The 27,252-nt window shown below is 38.0% G+C and overlaps 2 protein-coding genes across 4 annotated transcripts; one reads left to right on the forward strand and one right to left on the reverse strand.

The window, feature by feature from the left end:
* Window positions 1-25: 25 nt before the first annotated feature.
* LOC136702356 (uncharacterized) lies at window positions 26-13,698 on the forward strand. Of its 3 annotated transcripts, none has more exons than XM_066677384.1 (9): window positions 26-77; window positions 7,441-7,496; window positions 7,595-7,619; window positions 7,718-8,149; window positions 9,892-10,017; window positions 10,366-10,580; window positions 10,680-12,115; window positions 12,205-12,289; window positions 12,606-13,698. In XM_066677384.1, exons 1-7 carry the CDS (start codon window positions 67-69, stop codon window positions 10,787-10,789), a joined length of 975 nt encoding a protein of 324 aa, XP_066533481.1. In that variant the 5' UTR covers window positions 26-66; the 3' UTR covers window positions 10,790-12,115; window positions 12,205-12,289; window positions 12,606-13,698. The 3 variants fall into 3 exon arrangements, with proteins under 3 accessions (XP_066533481.1, XP_066533479.1, XP_066533480.1); XM_066677382.1 differs by lacking the exon at window positions 26-77 and adding an exon at window positions 3,111-3,162; XM_066677383.1 differs by lacking the exon at window positions 26-77 and adding an exon at window positions 5,765-5,808.
* A 2,134-nt stretch (window positions 13,699-15,832) lies between these two features.
* Window positions 15,833-18,687, reverse strand: ccn2a (cellular communication network factor 2a). The gene is made up of 5 exons (XM_066676787.1): window positions 18,389-18,687; window positions 17,954-18,170; window positions 17,414-17,665; window positions 16,970-17,181; window positions 15,833-16,644 (listed from the first exon to the last, which is right to left on the reverse strand). The coding sequence occupies exons 1-5, from the start codon at window positions 18,446-18,448 to the stop codon at window positions 16,348-16,350; spliced, it is 1,038 nt and encodes a 345-aa protein (XP_066532884.1). The 5' UTR covers window positions 18,449-18,687; the 3' UTR covers window positions 15,833-16,347.
* Window positions 18,688-27,252: the final 8,565 nt, after the last annotated feature.

Here is a 27,252-nt window from a genome sequence, read left to right on the forward strand (position 1 = left end):
TCCTACTACGTGTAGCTTTCAACTTTTTGTTTGAATGCTTTCTGTTCAGTAGATACACTTTATAAAATGAGGAACAAGTAAGTGTTCTTTAATCTGTTGAAAAGGTTTTTCATTACTTCTGTTTGACACTAATGTATACCGTAACTTTAAATATTTTCTGAGACTATGTGAAAATGTTTTAGCTATTTTATCATACTTTGCTTGAGAACTTAATTACTGAGTAAGTTCAGAACTTTCATGATGTGTGATATGTGAAGAACAAGTCTGAGTAGTGCTGTTTTCAAAGGCAAGAAGTCATTAAATTCATACAATACTACCATTCATGGAAATACAGTTAAAAAATAACTAAACTTGAAGATAGTTACAGGAAATGTGTTTAGCCAGAAATACCAGAGTGACACGCAGTTTCAGTCTAACAGCAGAGTTTTATATAGATTGTCATTTGTGTACACTGGTCTTTGATGTTAAAATACTTTGTTTTTTAACATTACAAATATTTACTTTTGTGAAATATTTAACCTCATAAGTATTAAGTAGTATATAAGCTATGTTCAACGATGTTAGCAATTTGTGATAAGCCAAATTCAAAGTTCGCTCATAAACTTTCCACCTCTGATTTATAACTCTTGTTTGACACTTGCTGTTTTCAAATGGAAAACAAATATTACTGTTACTAATATTACTTTTTTTAGTTTTGGTAATCCAAAAAGCAAAAAAAAAAAAACAAAAAACAAAAAAAAAAACAAAAAAACAAAAAAAAAAAACAAAAAAACAAAAAAAAAAACCCCAGAGTAGAAAGGAGCAGAATAGTGTAGGTACCCTGATATGGAAATGTGCCTTTACCTTAACTCACCGTAACCTGTATTACATTACCTTAACTTTTCTAAAAGTAACTTACTTTATCTTACCTTTAGCCTACATTACTTTAGCCTGGGAACTCTGGACCACCCACTCCTGCACTTTATTCTGACGTTTTAGACCAAATCATTGAGAGCCTTCTCTAGAAAATACACACCCACAGGTGCCACTGATACACCCGGACAGTCTGGAGAAGGAGGCCTGTCCAGACCCTGGCAAACCCCACTCCCAAAATACCCAACAACCAATGGGGTTTACCTCAAACCCTGACCTGAGGGGTACTTCCCTTAAATACAGGTGTTTAATTGTATTGACTTTAAAAGATGATGTATTTTATTGGAACCAAACTCTCTGGAGGACCATGGAGTTAATACAGTGTCACACTGCAAATACAGTTTAGTGGGTTACATTCTCTTAAAGCAACAGCAACATTTCTGAAAGAGGCTGTATGTGGAACAAACCTCTAGCTGACATGTTTGTGGCTTGGTGCTTCTTCACAGAGGAGAACTAATATTCTTTAGTTGTTTATTTGTTTACAAACACCAGATACTGAGACTTTTCAGATGCTTTTTAGACTTTACAGGCTTAATGTTTTTGACCTTAAGCTCGGGTTTTAAACATTTCACAACGTCCGTATCTTTAACACTATGGATTTTTTGTATTGTAGTCTTTTTGGACGTTGTCTGCTTTTTCGCTTGTTTGTACACTTAACGGAGACTTTGTATACATTTACCTTTAAAGCGCAGGGGGAACCGCTGGTTACTGCCCTTTTACTATTAACGCTTTTGTACCAGTTAGTGTTTTATTTTTAGCAAAGTGACTGCCATAAGCACATACCGTATTCCTGCTATTCGCATAATTCAACTTGTACTGTATCCTTAGTATAGATGGTGACAACAGAACAAAGAAACCAAGCCAAATTCCTGTTATTCCTAATATTCCATAGCGAACAGAGGTTAGGGCTTTCTCTGACAAAGTAGTTGACTTTTGATGTCATTGCTTTTTTTTTCTCTTCAAAACCATCTTCCATTATATACATTCATATCTCTCTTCGATTCCAGTCCTAATGCAAAGTAATTTAACATGTCTTTTACCAGTTTTTCTCATTTTATTTAAACCTCTCTGCTGTTTGATATAAAATATATTTAAATTGCATCTCCTCAATCACGATAAACTAATGAGATTATTTGTGTAATGTTCTATAAAAAGACAATCCTCAGAATTAACTGTGAAATTAAAGTGTGACTTGGAAAACATTTGACAGCATCATGTTTTTTTTTGCTGTTTAGATTTCAAAATCCTTTATTTTGCAGAAAGAGAAAAGAGTATAGCCTACTGCTTACTGTAATTAACTATATTTCTTTGTGTGGACTGTAAAAATAACAATCATTTAGGGCGTTATATTCTGTAGGCAGCATTTTCAGCAGGATATGTGCGCTCCTGAGAAGTAGACAGTCACATTCAAGAGGCAGTATCCTTGTTGTGACAGAAGTTTGTCTTCCAGTATAAATAGTTCAGATGTCTTTTAATGCCCTAGATGTGATGACGTATGCTGACTCTGAAGAGTGTTCTGGATAATTTTATCAGTTTATCAGTTACAATGCTGCCTAATGAGAGAGCTGCTAGCTCTGATTCGGCAGATGAAAATGTAAACTAACAATGTAAACAACTGTTATTACCAATGTACACTGAAGAACTAACTGAATAACAAACTGAAAAGACTTGTGACTACAGTATTGCAGTGTAGAAATAGTAGCCAATCCTCACTCTGATTTCACCCGTGGTTCCTGTATTTTTAATACATTACATTTAATTCAATATGAAAAGAAAATAAGAACCAGACAAAGGCAGGGCTAGATAGACCCTGTTTTTTGGCAGACAGTTTACTATTACACTGATCTGCCATGAGATTATGACCAACTCTTTATATTATTGCTGTCTGTTCTCTCAGCTCTGTGACAAAAGAGGAAGGCAAATGATGGATAATTCTCGGTGGTGGTGATGTTACTGTGTTGTGCTGTGTTGTGGATTAGAAAGGAGGTGATCATAATGTTACAGCTTCTGTGAGACAAGGTTTACTTTTTTGGGGGGCCTTGAATGAAAGAATGTGCAGAATTCAATTGGTCCTGATTCTAAATAAATTGTTACAAAAAAAAAAAAATAATAAAATTCATCGAAAATACTATGTACCCTGTATTGTGTGGCCATTTTCTGACAATGAGGAAATGACATAGTTCTGACACTCCAGTTCTGTTGCTTCAGTTTTAATGCAAACAACGCATTGTGAACGATGGAAAACAACAGGTAGGTTACAGTACACAGTGTTATTCTTTTTGTGAGAGGCATTGAACCATTACTCAAAGTGAGAGTTCAGTCATTATTAGACAATGTTTTCTGTTTCATTTTCTCGTTCTCAAATGGATACAAACCTTATAGAACACTAGTCATTGCGCTAGCATATTTCCGTAGAGTTGATCTTAAATCTAAACTTTCAGAAACGGTTTGTCTTGGAGAAATGACTTGTTTATGAGATAGGACATTACATTTTTAATCACAGATTCATACGTTGTTTGTGTACAGGGAAATACGACACATTGCTCTTAGTTTAGGTTCAAAAGATCAAAAGGCCCACCGATGCTATGCTAATGCCGGTGCTTAAGGACACAGGAAGGTGTGGGTGATTGTGGTTATCAGTAGAATCGACTTGGCGTATCAGAAGACATCAGTGCATAAGAAAAAAAATTAGATAACACAAGTTTTTGCTCTGCTGCCAAAGAAAACGATGTTTATCTTTTTTATTTTCCCTCAATTTTAATCAGGCAGCTCTTAAGCTCCCGCTGTGGTAAGACCCTGGTGACGTTACACATCATCTAACCATCTACAACCATGTCTGAATACCTTTGCCCCTGTTGGTTTAATTTTTTAAACATGCCCTTGTTCAATGTGGATATGTGCAAAAGTTTGTGAACACAGACTGAACATTACTTATAAAATGGAAGGTGAGACTTTGTCCCTGTGCTGCCTCCAGAGGTTATATAAACTGTGTATGGACCATAAAAGAGCAGCTTTTACTGATTTTAAGGGGTGTCTACAAACGTTTAGACATACATGCATTAACAAATAAAATTGTTTTCCAGCTCTCATTGCTTGTGTGGTACTGTGAAATCTAACGGAAAAACATTTCAAGCCACCTATGTCCCGTTTTATATTCTAGGTCTCTAATAAACATGTACTTACATTTAATTTGCACAAAAAATCAGGCTCTGAATTTGCTCATTTTATATTTTTGTGCATTCAGGTGTACTATTTGACCAGAGGTTACTCAGCAATTACTCAGTACTTGAGTAGTTTTTTTCACTTAGTACATTTGTACTCTTACTCAATTAATTAATTGGGTGACTACTTTTTAATATTATTCTAAAGTAACAATACTCTTACTTGAGTACAATTTTTGGCTACTCTACCCACCTCTGGTTTACATAATCTGATAAGTGCACAACATTAGACTGCATTTACCTTCACTTGGGTAATCAGATGATGGAAGAACTCAGAGTTTACACAAATCAGATTTCTTCTTTGAAGCAGCCAATAATATGTGAAAGATGTGACATAAACTACCGGCTGCACCTTTTTGTAAACATCAGCCCATTCTACCTGCAATTTCTATGATTTCTAATATTACACACTGCTGCCCTTCTCACAGCTTTCTCCACTGCTGCAGAGACATAGACAAGTTTTTTTAAATGAGCGTCTGATTTTGGACACAAATTTTCAGATTGAAAAGTATCTTTATTTGAGGGACATGTAAATTACCCTATTAGACATTGGTTGTGCTTCTAATGGGAAGTGTAATAGAAAATAATGAAGACAGCTTTTGTGACTAGGGTGCAATATGAGTATCGGGTGATGCTGTTCTGTTTATGTTATGTTTTGATGCTGGGGATGTACAGGGCCTGAGATTCATTTTCATATTTTGCACTTTACCAGCATTGGACACTGGCTGCTAAATTCTTCACTTCTATATTTTTATACTGCCATCCAAACAATCTTTTTCTGGGAAGGCCTTGTTTATTTTACACACATATTAGGGAAGTCAAACAGGAAATATTTTAATGAACCCTGATATATATTGAATGAACATCAATATGTATGTAGAAGTCTTAGGATCCTAAGATAATGATATATATTAAAACTAATGCCTTCTCAGTAAGCATGGTTCTTGTATAAAGTTCTAAATAATATAAATAAGTAAATACAAACAAATAATACTATTAAACAATTAAGAAATGTAAGATACATTTTTTTTCTAAAAAGTAGTAGGTGAGAGTGAGTTTGGAGAACAATGTTTTGTTCAGATTCTCCTTGATTCGCATGAATTTGTTAAATCAACAGCACATATTATTTAAAATCATTATTTATTAACCAATAAAACTAGGTATTGGATGATAACCTCAAATAATATGAGGATAGATTTAGAAATAGCTTTTAAGTCTCATAATCTCTGGTGCCTAATCCTTTGGTTGTTATTATTTTTTATGTATTTATTTATTTATTGAGTGTATACTGATTGGAGTCATTGTTGTTACCTGAAGGAAGTGGGTAGTGATCGTGAGAAAACTTCGTCAGGTGACTTTCCAGCAAATCCTGAGAAATTTAGTGAATGTAGTCTGTGGATTCTAACACTGCACGTTTAACAGAATAAAAGTTATTAAATGTACACAAGGTATTCAAGCAGAAATGTGTTAGTGTGGAAACATGAATGTGTTGAAAGTTAAACGCCTTGACAAAGATTTTTTGAAGCCGTTTTCAGTGGGTGTTACTACCTGTGAATCCTGATGACTTTTGAGGAAACGAAACTGTTTGGACATGTAAATACTTGGCAGTCATTTTGAAAATTTGACTTCAGTGTCAATACAATAGAGTAGTTTCCAGTAGAATGGAACTCAGAAGGTAAGCCCCAGTATTTAGAAATATTTTCTCCTTTTTTTTTCAGTAATGCTTCTCAGAGACATGTTGAGTTTTCATATGTGGTACAATAGATTGCTTTGGTGACAATGTGATATGTTGTTTCCGAGAAAAGATATGTTAATATATTATATATGTTAGAAGTTCTAGTAAATATAACTGCACTATCTGGAATTAAAATATAAAATGTTGTTTTGAAGAAGGAAGTTGTATTCATATGTTTTGGAGTTTAGATACAATCTGGCACTGGTGCAATACTGCTAAAAGGCAAAGAAAGTGATTCAACGTTCCTTTCCTTTCTATTCAGGATTAGTCACAGTATCATGATATTGTCTCAAATGATTCTGTATTATATGATATAATATGATTTTCATTGTACAAGTTTGTGTATGTAAATATATACAGAGAGAGAGAGAGAGAGAGAGAGAGAGAGTAATAACATAATAACAATGTAATTACTTATATATTTACTCATATAAGAATACAATACGTACCCTGATAAATAATAAGCGCATATTGTACACATGGGTGGCACGGTGGCGCAGCAGGTAGGTGTCGCAGTCACACAACTCCAGCGACCTGGAGGTTGTGGGTTCGATTCCCGCTCCGGGTGACTGTCTGTGAGGAGTTGGTGTGTTCTCCCTGTGTCTGCGTGGGTTTCCTCCGGGTGCTCCGGTTTCCTCCCAAAGTCCAAAAACACACGTTTGTTGGTAGATTGGAGACTCAAAAGTGTCCGTAGGTGTGAGTAAATGTGTGTGTGTGTCCGTGTTGCCCTGTGAAGGACTGGTGTCCCCTACAGGGTGTATTCCTGCCTTATGCCCAATGATTCCAGGTAGGCTCAGGACCCACCGCGACCCTGAACTGGATAAGCGCTACAGATAATGAATGAATGAATGAAATATTGTGCACATGTAATAGTGTGATCTGCTGTTTTTCCAATACATCTTTTCAGATTACAACAGAATCTTTGCAATGTTATAGTTAATTCTCTGTCACTGTGGTGTTATGGATCATAATTGTACCATATTTTAATTTTAGATTATTAGTTTGTGTTGATTTCGTACACCCTATTTCTTCCCCGGGACTATATTGTTTTAGTTTACACCGTTCTATAATAAAAACTAATAAATATCCACCTGTCCTTCTGGAGAAAAGAATGATATGTACCTTTAGGGAACACAACTGTATTTTAAATGTTCTACTTTTAAAGGTACATTTACACTTTTTATTACTTAGTGACAATAATGTACCTGTTGGGTGTCGAGGGTTAATAGCTCCCACTTGTGAGGAATTTTATTTATGGGAAAAATTTTGTTTGGTCCATTTTCTGATATCTGGACATATCAATAAATGCACATTAAAATATAAATAACTTTTAAATTTGCCTTAATTATTTACACTCATTATATTAAAGTTTTGAACAAATCTGTTGTCATTTCTGTGTTGAAGCTTTGTTTAATCACCAGTTTTACATTTTTCCAAATTTGCACATAACCTTTTTTCACATAAAATTTATCATTGTGGAACTACCCAAAAATGTCATGCATGTTTTTGAAGTAACAGGACTATGACTACAGTGGTGCACAATAATGTACATTAATGTATTTTTTTTTCCAGACAAAAACAAGGATACTTGTCAATGCTGAACAGGGAACTGGCAATTTTAATGGCAGGTACAGACATTCATAAACAAATTTTGACTTGTTTTAGGTTGTTACAATTTTGAAATACCCTCACATTGTTGGTATCAATTCTCTTCTTATACCCACAGAGGCAGAATCTGCATTTATAAGCGGGTAAAAGTCTGACATAATAATAATAAAAAGTATGTTCCTGACATTCCTGAGTTCCACATGAATCATTTTTTCTAAAAAAATCTCATTCCTTCTCACAGATTTCCTTATTTCAGCGATTTTCCAGACCTGAAGACATACGCTGAGGGCCAAAGCTGTCTTAAAGCTGGTGGTTGCTATGGCACATATCAGTTATTAAACACATGTGTCCTTGACTCACTATTAGTAGCCATCTTGGTGTGCTACAGAAAATATTTGATAATTCAAGACCTTTTCAATTCTGATCATATATTGAGGTCTACTATGTCCTTTCTATATATGGGAAGACCTGAAGAGGCTAAAGTTTTCTGCCTTATTCAACTAAACCTCCTGTCAGATAACTGTAAATTCTTTATGTCTGGGGAGGTTGATGTTACGAGTATGGTAGATGACTACTTGCCATTGTTTAATAATCTGGCATGTGCCAGATACTTTTTTGATGAAGATAGATCAAGCCCACGGGTCTCTGATGAAATATATCAAAACATACTAAGGTAACTATTTCCAAAGTTTCCTATTTTAATTTTTGTTTTTGCCTGTTATGAAAGCTTACCTCTATCTGATCCACTTTGAATTATGGCAATCATTTGATTAAAACATGCAAAAACTGGACATTTAGGGGGAGGAATAAATAATTTGATCACACTTAATGTTAGAACAAAATTAAGAGCAAAATGGTATAAAGCATATATCTCAGTTAGAATTGCCCTACGGATTGATAGAGGAGTTTTCATTTCCAGTTTGTCCAAATTATCATCTTCTTGTCAAAAAGAGCCCCCTGGAAATGTGAGACATCCCACACAAAAAAACATTTTTCACACATTTGTCTGTGCTTGAGTGTTGTTAGTCTTCAGATTCCCCACGAGGGCTGGACGATATGGTCAAAACTTATATCACGATATATTTCTTAATTTTCGTCAATATGATATAATTCCGATATCAATACAAAAAGTGAACTGGGCTGTGCCCTGTAATGACTGTCCATCGGTGAGAGATGCTATATGTAATGTATATTGAAATATTGAAAATGTGTTTAAAAATGTGTTTAAATACTGTTGTTATTGAAACATTTTATATTGAAATTTATATTGATATTGAATTATTGTCAAGCCCTAGTCCCTACACTACATGATCCGCCCTGAATTAAAGACCACACACACTTTCCTCTCACACACAGTGACAGAAAGCTCTGCTCCTCAAAATCACATGGGAGTCTCTCCCAAAATGTTACACCCCGAGAGCAGGCGGGAGTTTCTCACTATAGCTTTTACATTATAACAATATTCACAGAACACTCTACAGTGGATAAAATATGTTTAAGATGGGATTCTCTGCTTCTGAAACATGTACACATTGCATGCATAATTCCACAGATAACTGTATCCATGCAGTTTGGCATTAAACACCCATAAAGCATTTCTGGAAAGAAATCATCAGCATATTGGGATTATGCTTACATTTCACTATCCCATTATCTCCAGAATTATGTCTGCTTGGAGCAGACAACAATCAACATAGCAACATAGCATCCTCTGCTTTGCTCACTGCTCTAACCTTCACCAAGAAAACCATCCTCAGAAACTGGAAACCAACAAACAACAATCTACTAATTGATCATATATCTATGTGAAAAATAATTGAATTCCTAGTTCAACACTAATTTTCCTACTTAATTGAATTGAAAAGTAGGTACACTTAGATCCAACACCCAATTCCCAAACCACTTTATATAATAATAATGTGCAATTATTTGTCATTGTACTATGTACAAGGAAATGTGCCACAAGGAAATGTAACACAATAGTGCACACAACCAGAGCGGTGGGCAGCCATCCCCGGTGCCTAGGGACCATTTGGGGGTTCAGTGTCTTGCTCCAGGGCACTTCAGCCATGGATGTTCAAACTGGCAACCTTCCAGTACCAAGCTCGGTCCTCTAACCATTAGGCCACGACTGCTCCCAGCAAGCGATAAATAACACAAACAATACCTTTTTCAAGTACAGTGTTCCATCAACAGCACATATACTATATTTTCTAATATAACAACATACCAAACATGATTATGCACACACACAAACACATACTGGTATACCTGTGCAAAACCATAAATACTTGGTAGACCTTATATATAAAATATACAAAACTGAGCCACCAACAACTGTCTCTCCCACTTGTCACATCAAAGATTACATGTGCATTTTCCTCTTTGCTTATCTATACCTTTTTTTCCCTCTAGTGCTTTTGTAAACTACGGCGATGTGAAACTTTTGGGAACAAATTATATTGATCCAGTGTTCATAATCGTGAACATTGATGGCCGTTTGGACAGAGCACCCGAGCTCCTCATACAACAATATGGGAGGTACTTACTGCAAATAAAATCAGTAAAAGAGAATATACAAATTTATATCTCCATGAATTATTTTTCAGTTCACAGCTCGGGGATTTGACACATTCTTATTTAGTGTAATTTACAATTGTACTCCGGTTACGGACAAGGGCAAAAATAGTGTTTTGAGACTTGGCCAAGGACTATTATTGGTGTAGAGGGGCAAATACATTAGCTGAATTAGGAAATGAAACCCAGTCTTTTGCAGAGAACAGATTGAGGATGCAGTGTTCCAAATATTTTGAGTAGGACTTAAGGAAGTAGGATAGTACAGAACCATGGTATGATTCATCTTCTTCTGCTGACCCATCTCATCCTCAGGACTTTCATGCTTCAGTTCATGTTGCTATGTAACAAAATTGAGGCACCTCAACATATGCTTAGCTGCAACAAAGAAGATGATGGATGGATTCTTTGTGATATCCGTCCAGGGGGGCCACATATTACTGACTTCGACATAGAGAAAGCAGATTTCAAAAATCAATATGTCATATACTCTGCTGGATATATCAAGACAGAAGAGAAAGAGGATGAAGGTGAGTTTTCGCAGAATTTTAAGGGAGAATATTTAAATGTTACATTCATTGTTATTGCTGAGTATTACATTTTTTTTTTATTCTCTTTTTTTGGATCAGTGCCATTTGGAGTTCCTGAAGATGGAAGCTCTGCTTTTGGAGCGAGGCCTTTTAACCTTCCTCTGGAGATGTCTTCATCCACCAGGACGGTGAAACCTAAAAATGACTAAGTCTTTTTAGGAGACGTTAGATGTAGCAACAAAAGGCTTAAAACATCAAGATGAAGCACAAAATGTCAGTTTTCAGAGAATGTTTTAGATGGGGTGGAGAGTTGGTAGGTGAATGTTGTAACATGTGGGGGAGTAGACACTGATCTGTTTTTCTGTCATTCTGTTGTTGAAGCTGTTGTGTTCTTTTGTTAAACTACATTTATCTTATTTTAAATAAAAAATAAAGCAATAAATTGTCCTCCAAAGTGGGGGGGTGGTGGCTGGGAAAAATAAAATATAATAAAAAAAGAGTGCAGAGGCTTTGGAACAGAATGATAGAAAAAGCCCTTTAAAATATATAAATCAGAATTTTCACAATTTAGCACAAATACAAAACCTTTTCCAACTTTAGAAGTCATGTCTGGGGTCAAATTTACTCAAGTACATTTGCAGCATTCCTTATTAACACACACACACACCACAATGCATTTTCATTGTCCTCAGCACTTGTATTTGTATTTTTCAGGTCAGGAGCCTGTTTAGGATTCTCCACTGGTGACTAATGAGAAGGTGTCTCTACTGAAGCCTGAGGGTCTTCCACTGAGATTCCACTAACTGAAGGTGCCCCAAGACTGTTCCATCAACAGCCAATTACTTACCACAGGCTCCACAAAATGAGAACTTATTGTTGAACTGTCATTTTCATGCTGATCTCAATCTACCATCAGCCAGTATCCCGTGCCAACCACAGGAGGATGGAATGCCCCACCTGAGCCTTGGTTCCTCCCAAGGTTTCTTCCTTACTGAATCTAAGGGAGTTTTTCCTTGCCACCGTCGCCTTTTGGCTTGCTCATTGGGGTCTGAGCTCGGACCTTTTCATATAACAAAAGAAATACACTGAGATGTGACATATTAATATACATATACTTATGTGAAGCAGTGGCAACATGTGTAAAGAATTTAAAAGAGTTCTGTTCAATACCATTTTGAGATGGAGCACCAGTTGTGATCCAGATCTGACAATCAAACATAAGTACCTGACTTCACTAATGGCTGAAAAATCCAATCCACAGCATGTTTTATTTATTTATTATTTATTTTATTTATTAATCATAAAGCATTCCCGGACAGTTAGAAGCTGATACAACAAAGAAGTTAAGAAGAAAGAAGTAAAGAAGTAAAGGCTTCACAATACACAAACTCTGCTGATTTTCTGGTTTATTAGTCTAATAAATATATATATTATTGTAGCCATTCTCTCAGTGGACCTGTACCGTCTGGAAGAATTTGGCTGGAGACATTGGTCAGCACTCAGCAGTGGAACAAATTAATTGGTGAATGAAGAAGGTACGCAATGATACAAGAATATCTCAAAAAATTTGGTGATGATTTCTGCTTATAAAATGTAAATGTGAATAATGATCTCTTTGGATCAGTACTGGATGGACTTCAAGAGGAAGGGAGTTCTGTTCATGGACCAAGATCTTTCAACGTTGCACTGAATATTTCTATTATTTCAAGGCAAGTGAAATTAATTAATGATCTTCATGGGGTTCTGGATTTAACAGCAGAACTGTGCATCGCCACCATAAACATTAGAATTTAATAAAATATGTAACATTGCTGCTGTCCATATGATACAGAAAGGATCAATGTGGAATACAACAGGTTATGGATCCATTCTTTGAACCAGAATGCTAACACTGAATTAGCCCACCTTTTGGACTAAAAATACTTCTGCCAAACATTATAAATTCATTCTGTTGAATATGGTAATCCTTGTTTATAGTGTTTATTTCCTGTGTTAATAAATATCTCTCTCTTCTTCCACCTGCAGGTTACCCAAGGATGGAGAATGTAAATTACATTGCTGCTGTGCAGTGCCTCACTAGTTACAATTTTAATATAAATACTGCATGGCCCCATGGGAACCAAGTCCTATTCTCTAGTCATTATATATGACATAGTAATAATTTTATCTCACACTTAACTTCTCTGCGTACCTCGTCATTTATTATTTGTTTCCACTTTAAACTACACATTAAATGTTACATAAAAATATATTTAATTAAAAAAAATATTTTTATAAAAACATAGCATATTACAATAAATGATATGCTATCTACTAAATCAAAAAATTATATTAAACCTTCATTTAAAAAAAAACCATAACATTTTATTATAAATTGAGAATATTTTATATTCTCAATAAAATTTTGCACAACTGTATTATGTTTTAAATGTTATATATTATGATGAAGTCAGTGGATCAGAACATCTACCTTGTATCTACATCCATTTCCATTATATCAGCTCCACTGACCATACAGGAGCATTCTGAATATCATGTTTGTATCTGCTGCTATAGAAGGACCACAGAGTAGGTATGATTTGGCCGGTGGGTCAGTTTCAGCACTGTGGTGACACTGATGTGGTAGTGTTAATGTGTGTTGCGTTGGTACGTTTGTGTTTGTTTGTTTGTTTGTGTGTGCATGTTTATGTAAATTTCATGTTAATTTATGTCAAATTGTAATTATTTTTGTATCATTTCAGTAAGTATTTTTTACAGGATATTAATGAAGACAAATTATATTATATTAAATTAATATTTCATTCATTCATTCATTAATATAAATTGCAACTTTTTGGTTGCACTGTAAAGAACTGGACCTGCTTTGCATCTGGTGAGTCCGAATGGACAACCAATTTGAGTCTGAACAGGATGTTCAGTTTTAGAAAATAAATTTTATAATTTTATGGAAAGTGAGTGTGTGTGTGGATATATATTGTGTGTAATTTGTAACTAAAATATCACTACTTACATTGTTGTATGTTTTAAATTGCACCACAGTTATTACAGACACAGATATTAAGTGGGACCTGTATTTCAGACGCCATGTAAATGATATGAAATAAAGGTAGAAGAAAATAACAACAAAAAAAAAAGTCAATGTGTTTTTATACAATAAAAATATATATGTAAAAGCTATGTTAATATTGCAAAAGCACTTGTCTTTAGTAGTAAGTAATATTGATACAATTAAGTGATAAACATTAAATTATTACCCATTTATACATTAAATTTTTAACTGTTTTTATTAAAAAAGCAGGGACATTTCATGCAATTAAAGTCCTCCACATTGGGGCTGCCATGGTTTTAAGAGTGAGGTAATAACTCTCTGATACCTTGTGATTACTAGGTGTTAATATGTTGGCTGTTTCATATTGTGAAGGAGAATCACTAGAGAAACAACAGAATAAATATCCTGCAGAGTTACTGAACAATAATGTGTTTTTACACCAGGGGGCAGTCAAATTCAAAATTCCAAACAAAGTTTTAAAGTTGTTTTGCATGCACAACTCTCCATAGTATGCTATGTAGGAGCTGTAGATGAGACTAAAGTCACCATGCACACAGCTGAGTCACCAGAGTTAACTAGCCCTAACCATGTATTGCATCCAGAAATAGCTTACAGTATGATACTATAATTTAGAGTAGAATATATACAACTAACAAAAATAAAGTCATATTACTATGAATATTTGGACACAGAGATAGTAGCTTGCCTCTGAATCTCTGTCTCTCATGTGTATATACACACACAAGCACACTCTTTTTTTCATACATTGCATGTTTGCATGATTTCTATTAATTGGGTTGAGCCCCTCAATGTATCCTTATATTACATATAAGTACAATTTATATTTAGAATTCCCTAATCCTATCTCACCCTCACTGGTACACTCACCTCAACTTATGAACTATAAAATGTAATTGTTAACATTAGAGCTTATTGTCCACACAAATACAAGTGGTCCCCACAATGTCAATGTGAAAACAGGTTTTGTTCCTTGAACTGCAACACTGAAGAGATTTTTCATTTAGTTTGATGTGTGAGCACATGACCAGGTTTACTTAGTACAATTTTCTTTGCTATCAGAGATCTGTATTCCAGGTAATCAGAAATGAGACCTGATGTTAAGGATTGGGGTGGGTGGGGGGATTGTGAGTGTGTGTGTGTGGCCTCAGAAGAAATGCACATGTAGCTGTGTGGTCCACCAAGAAGGTGTAAAATCTGGATGCTATTGGAAGTGTGAACAGTGGAACAGTGGTTGAAAACACACAGCTACAGTTTATGTCCAGTTGTTCCTAGACACCTTTGCACTTATGTAACACTTCTACTGAACTTCAGGGACTACAGTAAAAGCATCTACACTTGAGTAGAGGAAATACTATAGTATAGTAATGTGGAAAGTGCTGTGTGCATTTGATAGCAGCCACAAGGACATTAGTGAGGCCAAGGCCCAATGTTAGACGATTAGCTGTGGTTCACAAACATCACTCCAGCTCATACCAGTGATATAAAATGACCCTCCACAACTCCAGAGAACACATTTATACTGCTGCACAGCCAAAGTGGGTGCTTTTCTAAACCTTTAGCATGTGTTTGGCATTGTGCAGTTATCTTAGGCTAAAAAACTGCAACTCAAATATGTCCCAACTTTTTGGCTATGCTTTTCTATGCAGAAGAATGTGTATAACTGAATGCTAAGTCAAATGGATGTCTACAAACCTGAATTGCATAATGTGTCAATGCCAGAATTTGAAGGACTCGTCACATGTACAACCAGATTTATATAAAAAATATATTTTATTTCACACTACAAAAGTTCAAAACTTGTAACTTTTTTGGTCAATAAAATAAGTACACAAACTGTAACAAGAACAGTGAAGTCAGCAAAAAGGAAAAAAAAAGACAACAAATCAATTGAACTATCATTGTTATACATAGTGACATGAGAAATAACAATGACATGTTTTAAATTTAAATTAATTTAAACTGTACAAAAATATGTACATTATCTACAAAAAATCACACTTCAAAAAAAAAAAAAAAAAAAAAAAAAGGAATGAAGCTGCAAATAATTCAGTCTGTTTTTGGACAAAGAAACCAACTCCCATAGGTGTCAGTTTGTCAAAGTCTGGCACTTTCAGTGCCTTACCGTCTCTGCTTTCAGACGCCTTGTTAACTACATACAAGAGCACATTCATGTCTCTCTCTCTTTCTCGCAGTTGGGTGAGGCGTTTCTGCCTCCATTCTGAGTTTAAAAGCCGCCGCCCTCCTCACCTTTCACCACTTTTGCTCTCTGAGTCTGCAGCTGCCCACCACAGTTCAGGGGAGGGGCCTCAGCATTGTCGGGGGCAATCAGTGGCAAGGGGTGCCACAGAGTCAGGCTATAGTGCAGTACTGTTTTAGGGGCACCCTAATGATGCCCAGTCTTTAACCCCAACCCTAACCCCCCCACCCTGCCCAATGACTTAAGGGCAAAAAAAATGCCCCTGACATCCATCATGGTTACATTAACATAATACAGTTCTGTGTGATACAAACAAACGAACAAACAGATACAGAAAAGACAAACAAAACGGCAACAAAACAACAAACAAGGTAAATTGAAAAGCACAAACACCATATGAAAACAAAGTACTGTGCTGATCTGAGATGGTAATCTGTTTCAGATTCGAAATGAACAGTCACTGGATGGATTTCCTTTTTGTTTACTAGGGCTCCTCCCCTTTACGCCATGTCACCAAGCATTTTCTTGTAGTACATGGACTCAAAGATGTCGTTCTCGCTAGGGCAGTTGTAGTGGCATGCGCAGGTCTTGATGAACATCATCTGCTTCTTCATGACCTGGCCATCTGGGCACTTGAACTCAACGGGAAGAGTGGCCGTCCTGTGGGGGGTGCAGCAGCGACCGTCTGTGCACACGCCGCAGAACTTGGGTCTGTAGGCCTTGGTGGTTGTGCAACCTGAGATCTCAAACTTCATGGGCTTGGAGACCCTGGGGGTGCGGATGCACTTCTTTCCTTTCTGGAAAAGAGAAAGAGAGTAGAGTTTACCCAACATGTTCTTTTAGATAGAAAGCATTATCTTCTACAGGTGCAAACAACTTGTTTCTGGAGATCTACCTTCATGTAGAGTTAACTTTCAAAAATAATGTGGTGACCTGTGGTCAAGCCACACTTGGAAGAACGGGGATTCCCTGACTTACTACTATTACTATACTAGTAAAAATCCTTGACAATGACTCTTATCACTATTTGGGTCACTTGGTTATGCCTATTTATAGCACTCTTATAGCACTCAAACTGATGATAGTTTAAGCAGGTCTTGCTCAGGTTGATTTGACACTTACCCTGATTCTCTCCTCTAGGTGAGATTCACAGGGGCGCACCATGCAGAGACGGGACTGCTTCTCTAGACGGCACTCTCGGTTATCATTGGTGACACGGGTGGAGATCCCCAGGCCACAAGTCTTTGAGCAAGCACTCCACTCTGTGGTCTGAACCAGGCAGTTCTCACGCATCATGGAAAGATCTGGGCCATAGGTCTCTTCTTCTCTGTAAGCTGTAACCAGAATCGAGCAAGAAATTGGTCAAAATTGATGATGACAGTGATGTCATCAGCAGGCTTCTTTTAAATACATACTAAACCTTATATGCCAAGTTCCCCAGTGGCTACTAAACACTTTTAAAGGCAATTATTATGGGCTAGTCCTTAGTTGTATGTGTAAATTGATATTAAATATATTAGCCCCTAATTTTGTATGGTCAAGAATAGTATATTTCTTGATTCTCACCTGCAAGAGCAGAGCCCACAAAAATGTTTGTCTGTGGTGTGTCACAGACCCACTCCTCACAGCACTTTCCTGGCACCTTGACCCTGCGGGGCATGGGGCAGTCAGGGCTGGGCAGACGAACATCCATGCCACAGAGGGGCACGCAACCAACTGCACCATCCAGACAAGTGCACTGATATTTGCAGCTGCTCTGGAAAGATTCGCCACTGCGATACACCATCCCTCCAAACACACAGGTGGCACCATCCCTAGCTGTGGGCAAAGAATGAGACAGATTAGCACTGAGTTATGAGTTATGGAAATATTGCCCGATTCAAGCTGGATTAGTTTTGCCAGTGAAGATTCTGTAATGTGTCTTGCCAAGTATTTGTTACTTCACTAGTTTGGGATCACAAATCAGTGTACTTGTAAGCATCAGGAACTATTCACTTTTGTTTTAACTAAGGAATTTTGGCAAGTTAAAAATGTCACTTTCTCAAGATCATTTTTACTGTGCCTCCACTGGTAAAACTAGCAAATTTAGATGCTTCTTAAACTTACCAGTGCAGACTCCAATCCGACGGTTGCTTGGGGAGCCATAATCACAAAAGAGGCCTTTGTGGGGATCACATACATCTCTCTCTGTGCACAGTTCTCCCAGCTGCTTGGCGCACACCCTGCAGCATCCGCAGGCATCCAGCACCAGGCTTACACCCGCTGGGCACTGGGGGGGCACATCGGGGCAGACGCACTGGCTGCTGCACTCCTGAGCTGCCGCCTGAGAATCGAGATGGGAGAACCCTTGTAAGTACACGTTCAGTTATAGCAAATTTATTTAGACTCTATTCAATATTCATTCATTCAGTGACTCCCTTGAGAATGACAGTATCATTGGTGTGTTCCACTAGCAGAAAGTTACATAACCACAAGTAGATCCATTTGTTACTGTCACACTGACACTCTACAAAAGCATCATAATCACACTATTAGACTTACCCAGCTGATCAAAGTGAAGCAGAGCATGGAAACAAGTCTCAGACTCAGTCCAGAAAACATCTTGCTGTCTTCTTCCGTATCACAAAAAAGCCTTAAAAATCTCTTCCTTTAGGATCTTCTAAAGTGTTCCTCAGCTTCTGTAGAGCTGTAGTCTTCTCTCCTGGGTCTGATCAAGTCGATCTTGTCGGGGTCCTGCTGCTCCCTCCTGATCTTGTCGAGTGAAAGCTAGAGTGTAGCTTCAGTAAGGCTGTCGTGGGCTGTCTTGGGTTCAACCCTTGTTGCTTCTCTCTCAAGAGGACTCGAAGTGTTCTGAGCTGGAGAGCAGCGGAGGCCCACCCTTTATACCGGCCGAGCTTTGGTGGGCTGCCTCTGGCTGAATGGAGCTCTGGATAAACATGGACATTCCTGGCATTCTTTCCTAGTTTCCTGCCCCCTCCGCTCCTCCCCACCCTCTAGACTCACACCCCCTGCCATCCCGCATTCCAGCTGTCTGAGGCAGAGAGGGGCTGTCACATATCAAAATAAAAGTGCAGTCTTGGCACTATCCTCCCTCTCTCTGTGTGTTGCTTGATGTATTTTTACATTTTTGCAGTAATAGCGGTTCGTCTCATGGACGATGGCTACATGTTTGTCTGGTTTGGTGAACCCAAGCTTCTCTCCAGGCTTAGGTCACTTGTTTTCAGAGTGACTGAATAAAATTGTTGATGGTTTACTGTAAGAGTATATTTTTTCTTTTTTTTTTTTTTTTGAGGTGGGGGGATAAACATACATTTCCTTGTTGGAGGAAGAGAAGGCTTTAAAAGGAATGTCAAACTAACCTTAATTCTTTTTAAACATAGCCACATTACACTATGGATACAGAAATAAACAATAGGAGCAGTGACCTGTTACGTCTGGTGAATTTGAATATATCATGAAGCTGACAGATACCATTCTGATTATGGAGTAGACAAAGTAGATTAAGTAACCAGCCAGTTCTAAGATTAGGCAGGCACTGGGTCACTGCTGTCTTTTTGATTTCGTGTCATAAGTGCTGTTTCATGATTTCTTAATTTTTTAAAGGTGTTTTTAACCTTATGAGTTATGATTTAGTTATTTCACATTTAGGAAGCAAAGTCTTATTGAAGATTACACTGAGTTTACAGCTCATTAACCTGCTGTATTATTTACATAAGTTTATTCTGTATCTATTACAAAGTGTTTAGTAATAATGATGTAACTGCTTTGTAGCTATGCATTTAGAACAGTAAAGAAAAACATAGAGACAATAGCAGTGTTTACAGTTAGGAATAAAGTTTAAGGGAATGGGATTTCACATGTTTAATGATCTGTCTATTGCAGTCAGATGAAAACCTATTTAAGTATACTGACACATTAAAAGCATCAAACAACAATGTTTCTACTAGATGTTTATTCATACATATGCAGCAATACCATGTAATAACATATATAACTTTGTAATAACTATCCATATAAGCTTTTATGTTTACATAGATATAATGTGAAGTATATACACATGTATTTACAAGGTGAATTGTCTGTAAATGTCAATATTATTAGTAGTTATTGATGTTACATGAGGTATTAATGGTACATAAAGGTAATAATTGTTATTCAGTTATTGAATTATTATTATTGGGCTACAGGAATAATGTTTGGGATGAAAATGTCACTTTCTCCACTGCCTATAAGCTTTTATTCACTGTATGACTTTTATGTTAATAAGGTTTAGTCTGCAGGCTTCACAGTGCAGGTGTGTGGCTGGATCCTGTTTTGCTCCGGCTGCTGCTAGACGGAGAGCCGACAGAGGGATGCAGGAAAGTGGCTAGACTTCTCCGTTTGTGTATTTTATTAAAAAAAAAAAAACCTAGCCTACACCCCCCCCCACCCACCCCTTAGGAAAGTCAGCGCTGGCTCGCTCTCACTCAACAGCCAATCGGAAATGAAAGCTCTGAGCGAGGGACGCGCAAGGGCCGGAGGAATGTGGAGGTTATGCCAGCAGACATGCTGTTACTACATGCGCACTGTCTCGGAGGAAGACTCGCCTTATAAGGGAATCTTCACTTTGGGTCTTTTTCTCTGTTTCTACTTTTTTTCTTTCCTCCTCCTATTTTCTCTTCCTTGTTCTCTCTCTCTCTCTCTCTCGCTCTCTCTCTCACACACACACACATTTTTCACTGTGGTCTGTGGCTAGAGTACAGTAGAAGCTCCAGCTCTGGCTGCTGGAAGCTTCCTTTCAGGATGGTAATGTACCCTGTCTGTCAACAACCTCTCATTCCAACCCAGCTCAAGGTTGCCAGTTCTTTCCCTGTCCTAACCGCCTCCCCCAACCCACCAAAACACAAAAACATTCACAGATAGGCCAGAAAGTTACAGTATGCTTGGGCTTACTGTGCCACCCATGTATTACTCAATTCTGCACCCTGTCAGTTGCAAACGATGTGGTGTGACCTGTCCACTCTGCTGTAGGCCCGGCAGGATGCGATGGCTGGTGGCAAAATAAACCTATCTCCATGTGTGGCAAGTGTTATGTGCCCGTTTGGGCCAGGATATAACAGTCTTTTCCCAGGGCCCAGATTCAAATGGACCTCCTGTGTAATTACACATTAACAATACACACAACAGCAGTGTAATTGCTGGTGATGTATTCACTGTTACAGATGGAAGACAGTAATGCAGCTTGGGTACATACACAAGGGCAGCTTTAGTATTTTGTGTTATGACATTTTAATAACAGTTTTATCTAGTGTTTTATACTTGTGTAATTACATCCCTACAATAAAACTGATACATACATATATATTTACTTTTGGACGGTAAGGTGAAGTCTGCTGGGTTGGTCTGGACAGGTGTATACCCAAGTAAGGTCAGAGGTGATGAGAATGATGACCATCTCTTTCTCTGGATGTTGCCTCAGGTGTGCTGCAGAACATATGCTTTTGGTGCTGTATCACTACCACCTGATGCTAAGCCCCAGCAGGGCCTAAGTCTGCATTCCTACCATGGTGGCACAGGGATAAATACGTTCAGCTCTGTTAAACTTTAATGTCATGCTCTGTGGCCCTTTGCGAACCGAAACTTTACCTCCAACAAAGCCGTTATTCCCGAATCAGCATTCCAGAGCGTCAAACAATAGCTCACCTATACCCCCCACGCTGAGTTTATTTAAGTGCCAGTCGTTCCACAAATCCTAGGAAACAGGTGGGTGGGAAATGGGTTTTAAAAGGACCATTTTTAGGTTAGCCACAAGCTTAAGCTGGACTCCTGGAAACGATGACGAGCAGGTCCTAAAACAGGTGAGAACTGAGAGCCATATGAAGTCTTTCTAAGGCCCTGGACAAACTCTAAACAGGATTAAAATTGCAGGAAGTGCAACGCCATCACTATGCTCAGTGAATGAAACAGCAGCACAAAGCTCTCTTGTCCAGGGAGAACAATGCAGAGTTGCAGTTAATTTTAGCTCATTTATAATTGTAATTCTAAACTCAATTCATCATTAAGATTTTACTTGGACGTTCCACATTCAGTTTTGGGTTTGACTTCAAAACACATCATTCATTCATACTTTGAACTCATTATGTTTACAAAACATCAAATATATTTACAAAATGCAAAACACTATAAAATATATTTAGTATCTATGAAGCTATGATAATGATGGCATCCAGCCTTGTGAAAGGTCTGAAGCAAAACTTTCTGCATTTCTGCAAATCACCTCCAAGAAGGAATACCCAGCAACTGAAGCTATTCCTCAATTGCTATTCCATTCATGGCCATACAGGTGTGTACCCCCTGTAAGCCCCTAAAGCTCGTTTAGTGTTAAATAAGCCCCTTCGACCTTGAGAAGAAGAGCATGACGCTGTCTTTGAGCAAGACTATATTTGGCAGATGGAGACAACATGAGCGCATCAGCCTTAAAAGACAGGTCAAAGGTCAATCTCTGATGATGTAATGGAAAGGAATGCTGTCTGCAAAGAAAAGAAAACGAAGACCTGCAGATATAATTATCCTTGAGGGAGGGATGTGGTCATGTGACCACACATTCCATTCCTTTCCAGCAGGAATGAGGGAGCGTATTGGGGGGGGGGGGGTGTTGGGGGTGAGGGCTTTTTTCAGTCATAATTTCTAGGTGGTTTATTGTTCTTTGTACAAAAATAACACATCCCAAATACTTGGAGGGAATGGGGCAATTTTCCGCTGCCATTTTCATGCCGTCTTGACTATTCCCACTTTAGCTGATGGGGTCACCTTTCCAGACTTCCAGCCGAACATACCTTCCGTGTCCTTTTAAACCACATCAAAGGTCTTAATTCTTGGGGTATGATGGGACATTCTATTTCTAAGCACTGGGAAATGCTTCATACAAAGGTTGGTGTTTACCTGCTCATTCAATCCTTCCACAGGTTGTTGATCCCAGTTTGAAACAGGAATGATTCCTGTTCTGGGACGGCTTTAGACAAGAACTCAGAACATTTCTATGAGGATTTGATGGCATTTAGCCATGACACCTTATACTGAATAATTAGTTTTGAATCAGGAACAGTACTTCAACTCATCCCAAAGGTATTGGATCATGCTCAATGACTCTCAGGGTGAGCCAAATGCTTTATAGACCTCTACCCGATACTTGGCATTGAGCATGGTGACCTGGGACCCCTAGATGGTGTACTATATCTTATTTAGTTTTATGATTTTCTATGGAAATTATGCAACCATGTATTCACAAAGGGCAAAGTATAAAGTAGCTGAGAGTCTACAGACTTTTGGACTCTAGCATATTGCTTTCATTCCACTTGACTTTTTTTTTCTTTTTGTCTAGTTCTAAGAGGCAAACCACTTCCAATTTCTTTTGACCAATGCCAAACATATACAGTGTCAATTCTGAAAATGAATCGAGACGATGTTATTCGTGACTGGAAGCCAAAAGCTGTCTAGCAGATCTGTTCTTTTCTTGCATTAGGCCTAAAAATACCTGCCTTATTAGTTCCACATGTGCAAATCTAGACGAATACATGGGAATATGCTCTGTACAAAAGAGCAGACAAACAAATAGCCCTCGGTGAAAATGCCCTCTCCACTTGACTGCTGTAGCCCAGCAGAATCACTTAACCATAAACAGATGTTCTTGGATTTGATGTTTTTAAGACACATGCTAATCTGCTTTCACTTACTAAGCCCAGTCACACAACCAGCCTCTGTTCTGAGCTGCCGTGGAGCTGTCTAGGACATAACAAGCCAATGTGATCTCACCACTAGGGTATGTACAATAGATCTTACCAAAAGATTAATTACACAGACAAGTCTTGGATCCAATACAGGAACTCTTCCTGATCTGGCATCTGTGGCTATATATTGATTGAAAATGTGAATTTTCAGGACAAATAGACCCATAGAATATTTCAAAACCCAGCCAGTCAAGTTCCGTTTGGTTATAAATGTGTTTCTTTCTTTTGTAAAATTCCCTTTCAAAAACAAATTATATCTTACATCATCTATGCCATAAATGCTGCTAATCCTTACAGGATGTAGGTGCTTTTCTTGCAGTAGATTTCCTGAGTTCTTGCTGGGATTATTTGATTGTTAACAGCCTATGTTACATCATAACAGCAACAAGATCTTGAAAAATTGCAATATATACAACTTAAAGGCATCCATATTCATAATAGTTGTATCCTGTACTTCATTATGATTTGTAGTTATTTTACAGCTGCTATATGAACTCCCAACCACAGATGGCACTGTTTCTATACCCACTCAAATCTCTCTGTTTTGAAAGTTACACAAGAGCCAATTAAGCTCCTTCTAACTTTTTGCAGGGTTCATAGTTATAGCCTATAGGTCCTCAAAAGATGGCGTATTTTTTATACACAATGTACAAATCCGGGGAATTATATTCCAGTAGTCATCAAAAAAGTTTTTGTGATCTGGTTCCATAACTGAGCATTTCAATATACCATCACATCATCAGTGTATTTGTGATGTCACAAAGCTTCATGTGGTCTGTATGGCACATACGAAGTCTACATAATGCTGTCACGCAACTCCAGGTTTTAAGGTCCTGGGTTCAATCCTTATCTTTAGGATTTGTTGTGGCCTCCTTGTGTCTGTGGGGGTTTCCTCCTGGTGCTCTCTGGTATGTTTTGGAAAACCATACTCTCTGCCTTTGAGAGTATATGCACCTTGGCCTATATGAATGTACCTTTTAAACCCACTTTTCCTGAGCACAGGGAAATAATTGCCCATAGTTAATCTTATACAGACGCAAGTAGAGTTAAGAAAACACTGCAGCCTGGTTTCCCAGTCATTCCTCTTTACCCTGTGGAGGTTTCCTTAGTCTTGGGTGGGGCAAATTTGAGTGGAGGATGAGGGGATACCCCTGCTGCTCTGTTGTTGTGCTATTGCAGTTTTTGTGGCTACATTCCTGTGGGATTCAGCACAACATTCCTCATGGGATTCACCCTAGCATTCTCTCTCTCTCTCTCTCTCTCTCTCTCTCTCTCTCTCTCTCTCTCTGTCACCCATTAACAATACATGAAAAACCAAAAAAACTACTGACAATATAGTATATAATGCAATATACTACTGTATATTACAGTACTGTTCACATAACTAGAACTGATAATGAACTTCTAATTACTATACAATTAGTTGTTATATATAAATATTATATATATATATATATATATATATATATATATATATATATATATATATATATAAACATTTGTGTAATAACAGAAGTAATTACTAAAGTCACTACATATGTTTTTAATAAGTTATATGATTGTAACAGAGAATAATGACTCATCACATTGTTGTTGCATGTGTTGTTAATGTGTAACAGCGTAGTTATTACACATAACTCAAAATACGACTTATTTAGGAGTGGTTCAGAGACTTCCCTGCATACTTCTCCACAGTAAATTATGGAAACAGCATTGGACGGGACAACGGAAGGTCAGCAGAACTGTGGGTGTTCAAATTTAAGGCCATTGTGGAGTATTTTTACCCTGTGTTTAAAGGAACGCTAAATTGTTGGGAGTTTTCCAGTCTGGTGCATGGCATATGCAGTTCCAGCACTGATGGATGATTTAAGAGCCACACCATATGGAGGACATTAAATCCATACATTGCTTATGTCTGGACCTTGCTCAAGTGCTAGTCTGGTTCAGTTCTTCCTCCAGTGCTATACAATATCCGAGACCACCCTTTATTTATTGAGTTTGCAGGCAAAAGGTATTCATTTTTTCTTGCTTCAGAAATATGTACCCAACAGAATATCATATTAAGGTCTAAACAACCGAATTTTTAGAACCTCCCTCCTTTGCCTTTATTAAAGCTTTGGTTGATTTTTATGACACATGTTCTTATTCATGTTTTTAAAGAAATATTTCTGCACCTATAAGTTCAGTTTGAGAATTTGGTTGCATTTCCTGCTTCTCACCATCTCAACGTTTTTCAGAATCCAGCAGTGTAAAATTAAAATGAAAAAGTGTATCACTCAGGATGAACTCCTACTGCTTCAAACTTTTGGAGTTTAGTTTAGTGTTAGGGTTATGTTATGGTGAGGTTGAGAGGTAGGGTTGGAATAAGAGTCATGGTTATGTTTAGAAGGAGCATAAAGGTTTAGCGTATGGGTAGGCATCAGAAAGGCTGAGCTATAGGTTGCAAACATTGAATGAAACCTGGGCATGGGCATGCTTTTTGAGTCAAATATATACAAACTCAACATATACAAACTAAGCAGGCTGCAGAATGTATAATGCCCCTTTAAATGGTGTTGATACCATGTAGATAATCAATGACTCTTTTATGTCTTACGACTATATTCATAGGTTCTTATGAACAGACCATTCATCGAGTGTTACCAAAAAAGGCTAATACCCAAAGGTGATCATTTACTATGCATGTTTCAGGCCGTTGGTCCAATTCCAGCCATTAATACTCAGCATTTTTAGCCTACCTCGTCCAGACCTGAATACCTGCTTCTGAAAATCTGATCTGAATTCCTGTTTAAAAAAAAAATATCCAAGGCGCGCAGTACGCTTGATCAGACTATACACTGTCTGAACTAGCCTCGCATAATGGCACAAATCAGACAGTCTGCTTAATGGAGCTATTTCAGTTGAAAGTGCCTCGTCATCAAAGGCCCCAGTAGCCATAAAATAAACAGGAGGGAAAGGATTTCTTAACCCAAACCCTGCTGCTCTGTACCGTCCAGTGGGGTGGTCACTATAACTGGCCGCTGGCTGGCCACTACAGGAATGTCCGGCTGCTTTGAAGCTTTAGATTGACCATCCCTCAGCAACGTGCTGCAACATGCGGGGATGGCAGGACAGGGTTAACAGTGGTTTCGGGGGGGGGCTTTTAAAAAAGCCTCTGACTGAGTTGATTCAAACTCCAGACCCTGGCCCTGGCCCACCACCCTGGAGCCCACCGCAATCATTAGATCATTTAAAACAGGCTGGATCTGGCCATCCAGACAAAAATGTAATAATTGAGGCATTAGAACGAGCTGGAGAGGCGGATGGAGGAGTGAAGGCCATGATGGAAAGAGAACTGAAGGGCTAAGGGTTTATTTGGTGGAATGAGTGACAGGGTGAATGCGTGGATGACTGGGTGAGTGTGTGAAATAACTCACAGGTGTGGGAGTGACTGGGTGAGAGGGTGAATGTGGTACCCTCCAGGGAGTGTTTCTGCCTCACACCTGGGCACACAGCCAATCCTCCTACCAACTTGGTTTTTATATGAGGCAAGGTATTAGCACCTGGAGGAAGTCCACACAGACACAGAGAGAACACAGCAAACTAACAGAGAGTGACCCTAGGGCGAGGATATGACCTAAAACCCCAGGACCCCAGAGC

Source organism: Hoplias malabaricus, chromosome 7, assembly GCF_029633855.1.
Source record: "Hoplias malabaricus isolate fHopMal1 chromosome 7, fHopMal1.hap1, whole genome shotgun sequence".
NCBI lineage: Eukaryota > Metazoa > Chordata > Actinopteri > Characiformes > Erythrinidae > Hoplias > Hoplias malabaricus.